The sequence below is a fragment of the Phodopus roborovskii genome, unplaced genomic scaffold (genome assembly GCF_943737965.1).
Source record: "Phodopus roborovskii unplaced genomic scaffold, PHOROB, whole genome shotgun sequence".
In the NCBI taxonomy this organism is placed as follows: Eukaryota; Metazoa; Chordata; class Mammalia; order Rodentia; family Cricetidae; genus Phodopus; species Phodopus roborovskii.
In genome coordinates this window covers 39,386,554-39,391,134 of record NW_026126480.1, presented here as the reverse complement: position 1 = coordinate 39,391,134, position 4,581 = coordinate 39,386,554, and the positions used below count along the sequence as shown (strand labels likewise).

The following is a 4,581-nucleotide window of genomic DNA, read 5'->3' as shown; positions in this document are numbered from 1 at the left end:
CAACACCCCCCAAAACCACCTAAATAACCTAAATAGATGTTGATGCAAATTCTTTTTCTTCATCCCATAAGAACCAAGCAGTTGCACTAGCTCCCAGCCACACTTTTCCCAGTCTCTTCCTGGACTCTAGCCTGCCACAGAGCAGCAGTGTTTTACCCTAAGGGTCATTTAACAGACTTCACAATAAGGCCTTAGCTAAGCCAGTTATGACATGGTGAGTGCTTTTGACTGTCCCTTGAGCTCCCATCAAACTGAGTAGTACTCCAGGCAAACTCCAGGCAGTAACACCTCCTGTCCTAACCTATTGCCGGAGTATGATTAAAGAGTGGGAAAATCGCTTTCAGAGGTTTAGAAGCCAAAGAGCTGGACATCTGAAGGCCCAGGAAGGGACTACTGCTGAGGGTGGGCAAGATAACAAAAAGCCATCCAAGATCCCCAGTGTCACCCATCCCTCGGTAGCCCAAGACTTCCCATACTGCAAAGAGGACATCTGCACTGCAACACCTCTGGGGTGAGATGGCCTCGGCCTAATTAATTTAGATCCACCACCTGCCAGTTTCTCACCACAAGAAAAAACTAGAACGACCCTTTCCAGAGCTCTAACTCATTGTCCCTCTGCCTTCCAGGATATGGACAGCATTCTACAAATCAGACCCACGCATTGCCCTTGGAAAATACTCCCCAATGGAACAAGAGATCCTAGTAAGTGCCCCCAAGTTTGCATGGACAGAGTCCCTCTGGAGTCTGCTTGCAGATGTAGGGGGAATTCCAGGGTTCAAAATCCACCAAACATAGACATTTCCACAATGAAAGTGGGATGAGACATTTCTAGCCATGTTGGTTGTGTCTACTGGTGGATTTCATTCTCTGAACATCCCTACCAGGAGTACAGCCATAAGCGGGACTGGAAAAAATGACTTGAGGGAACCTTTGCTGTGTAAGCATGAAAACCCTAGTTGAATCCTTAGCACCTATATAAAAATGCCAGGCATGGCTGAGTTTGCTATAACCCTGGCACTGGGGAGCAGAGACAGATGAACGCTGTGAGACTGCTGGCCCACCTAAACAAAATGGCTAGCTTCTAGGTCTGTGAGAGGCAATGTCTCGAAAGAATATGGAGCAAAGTGATGGGGGAAGCACCTAATGTCTTCTTCTGGTTCTTCATGCGTATGTCCATGACATTCACCCTCCCCCTATATGTTACCAACACATACATCAAACAGAAAAGCACAAACAAATATAAGTGTGATAATAAATTAGGAAACTGCCATTTCTTAAGTACTTACCTGGCACTATGCTGTGCTTTGACTATGACAGTGTCCCCCATTTGACTCATATGTTCTAATACTCAGTCTTTCAATACCACATAAGATGTGCACAACATTTAATCATGGTAGAGGGGAATCTCACAAGGCCTCACCCCTCCCAAAGAAGTCATTTTTCTTCAGTAATGTAACCACCGGTAAGTTGTCTGTGCTCCAGGAAAAAACAAAACAAAACAAAACAAACAAACAAAAAAAACTTTTACCAATGCTCGTGTAAACAACACAAAACAAAAAGAAAAATAAAAAAGGCAAGACATGAAAAAAGGACATGTATAGAAGGAGAAGAAGTTCAGCGGGATTGAGAGGGGGATGAGAGCAAGTAAAGGGTGACAATGTTCATTACATACATGTATGAAACTGTCATAAACAAAAATGAGGAGCAGGAAAGAGTCTAAGCTGCTCTTTCAGGGTTCCGCTCCCAGCACCCAAGTCAGACAACTCACATCTGCACATAACTGTAGTTCTAGGGTATCCAACACCATCTTCTAGCAGACACACACACACACACACACACATACACACACACCTGAAAACAAAATTAATCTTTTAAAAACAAATAGTTGAAAAAAATAAAAATGAAAATCAAAAAAGATGAGGATAAGAAAGCCGCAAATGTAAAAACGTAAGCGATAAAGACGACACTTCCAGGTCCTCGGCTTTTCTTTTGGACACTTTGAGTGGGAAGTGTCCCCCACAAGCTCATGTCTTTCATATGGCTCCCAGTTAGTCGCACAGTTTTGAGAGGTTATGGAACTTTTAGGACATGAGGTCCAGTTGAAGAATGACGGGGTCACTAAGAGGATGGGCCTTCAGGTTTTGCCTGGTCTTGGCTCCTCTGAGGTAGGCAAGCTACTCCATGTTCTCACCACCATGGAACTGCTGCTACCATGATGAATTGTATCCCCTCAAACTCTGAGCCAGAACAAAGTTCCTTCTCTCTGTGTTTAGTCACAGTGATAAGTCACAGGCATTTAGCCACGGTGATAATAACACACACACACACACACACACACACACACACACACACACACACACACTAGTTGCTCTCACAAACATTACCTTTTGAGACTTCACAATAATCTTTGTAATGTCAATAAAGTGATCCTAAATTCATAGTGGATGGAAGGAGAGCCAGGCTTTGCACCCAGGTCTATTTAATCCCCTCTTTCCCGTTTATAGGGGTTCAATGCTCTTAGCAGTGGAGAGAGAACCAGCCACTTGGAATTCTTTCCACTAGGGATTGAGTGTAGGTATTGAGACTTTTAACCACCTGTTCCCGTTTTTAGCATCTCGGTGGTGTTCACACCATAGCAGCAAGAAGATTTTTGGCTGACAAGCACAACAAAGAATGGAGGATGCTGAGGGAACTACAGGCACAATCACCAGACTACAAAAAGGCAACAAAATACAGAAAAGAGTTCTCCTCTTGTTCTGTGTGTGGACCCCCAGAAAAAATATGGACAGCAAATGTGGTTGTGCCTGCGGAGGAATTTAAAATGCCCTGCCGAGAGATGATCAACATCAACAAGCATATAAAAAGGATGCAGCTGGCGCGAGCCTTGAGAAATAAGCAGTTTTCGCCATACATTGAAAGGCTCCGGAGTGCCACATTGTTGTCTGGAGCAGAACTGGATTCCACTGGAACAGACAAGTCCAGTGAAGAGGCAGACAACTCTGACAGGGATAACTGTGATAAAGCCACCCAAGAGGAGAAAGGGGAGGCAGAGTTCAAGCCCACAAAAAGACGAGAGATTGCAATGAACGTGACTTTCAAGTCAGAAGAACGCAAAGGGTGTTTGATATGCCATCGGAATGATCGGAAAACTTTCCTCCCCACGAAGAAGAGGCAGGAGCGGTGCATCACCGGCATGACGAACAGAAACCTCTTCCCCATCACTAGCTTCCCTGGAGACCTGATGCTCATGAACCAGGATTTTATATCACGGGGGATCCACCCGAGTGATGCCATTAATATCTACTGGCTGCCAGAAGAAGACACCTACAAAGCACACAAGCGCAAGGCCGTTCGCTGCCGGTATTGAAGCTCTAGTCCCGAGCGCAAGCAAGTGTCCTGCTCTTCATGTCTGCTACACACCTCTTCAGACGGCCCTTCCTCTCTGCTCTTCTTTTGAGCTCCTTGGCTTCTCCTGCTCTGTCTCCACCATGTCTCCAACATGAGACCCTGTTGCTGAGGCTAACTCGAGTCTAGCTCCCACCTCACCATAATCCTAAATTCTAAATTATATGCTTGCCCCCAATGGCCAGGCTGATTTCTTAATCCTGGGTATTCACTGTAAAACTAAAGTTGCCAGTCAAACACTGAGTCCTGACACTAGGAAGCAATCCAAATGTGACTGGAAACGGGCTCCGAAGTATCTCCTGGATCAACCTGAGTCTTGGGCATGGATAGGAACTTCAGCTTGGGGGTGGGGCATCTAAAGGAAATGAAGGAGTTTCCCTCCAATGACAAGGCTTTCATGTTTCCTGAATGTGTGTCTGTGTATCACAAGTGTGTCTGTTGCCCATGGAGGCCAAAAGAGAGTGTAGGGTTCTCTGGCATTAGAGTTAGAGATGGTTGTGAGCCACCATGTAGCTACTGGGAATCAAATTCAGGTCTTCCAGAAGAGCAGCCAGAGCTCTTAACTGCTGAGTAAACGTTATTCCAGCCCCTAACTTTCTCATACTGGATCTCGCTAAGTTGTCCACACTGAATTTGCCTTTCCAAGTAGCTCAGATTTTAAACTTTTGCCTCCAGACCCAGCTTAAAACCAGTCTTTGACCAGTGGAAAATAAAAGAAATTCAACACCTCCCCCCAAGTACATTCACATTTGCACAATTTACACGTACATACACATTCACATAATCACATGTACATACACATTCACACATACACACACATTCACATGAATACTCACATATTCACATGTACACACACATTCACATGTGTGCATACATTTACATGTATGCTCACATTCACATGCACACCCACATTCACATGTATGTTCACGTTCACCTGTATACACATATTCACATGGACACACACATTCACATGCACACACATTCACATGTGTACACATATTCACATGTATGCTCACATTCACATATGCATACATTCACATGTATACACATATTCACATGGACACACATATTCACATGCACACACATTCACATGTGTACACATATTCACATGTATGCTCACATTCACATGCATACATTCACATGTATACACATTCACATAGACACACATATTCACAT

At 44.4% G+C, this 4,581-nt stretch overlaps 1 protein-coding gene across 1 annotated transcript; it reads left to right on the top strand.

The window, feature by feature from the left end:
- The first annotated feature begins 288 nt into the window (after window positions 1–288).
- On the top strand, window positions 289–3,379 carry CUNH10orf120 (chromosome unknown C10orf120 homolog). Its single transcript, XM_051193171.1, has 3 exons — window positions 289–511; window positions 627–702; window positions 2,612–3,379. The coding sequence occupies exons 1-3, from the start codon at window positions 315–317 to the stop codon at window positions 3,365–3,367; spliced, it is 1,029 nt and encodes a 342-aa protein (XP_051049128.1). The 5' UTR covers window positions 289–314; the 3' UTR covers window positions 3,368–3,379.
- Window positions 3,380–4,581: the final 1,202 nt, after the last annotated feature.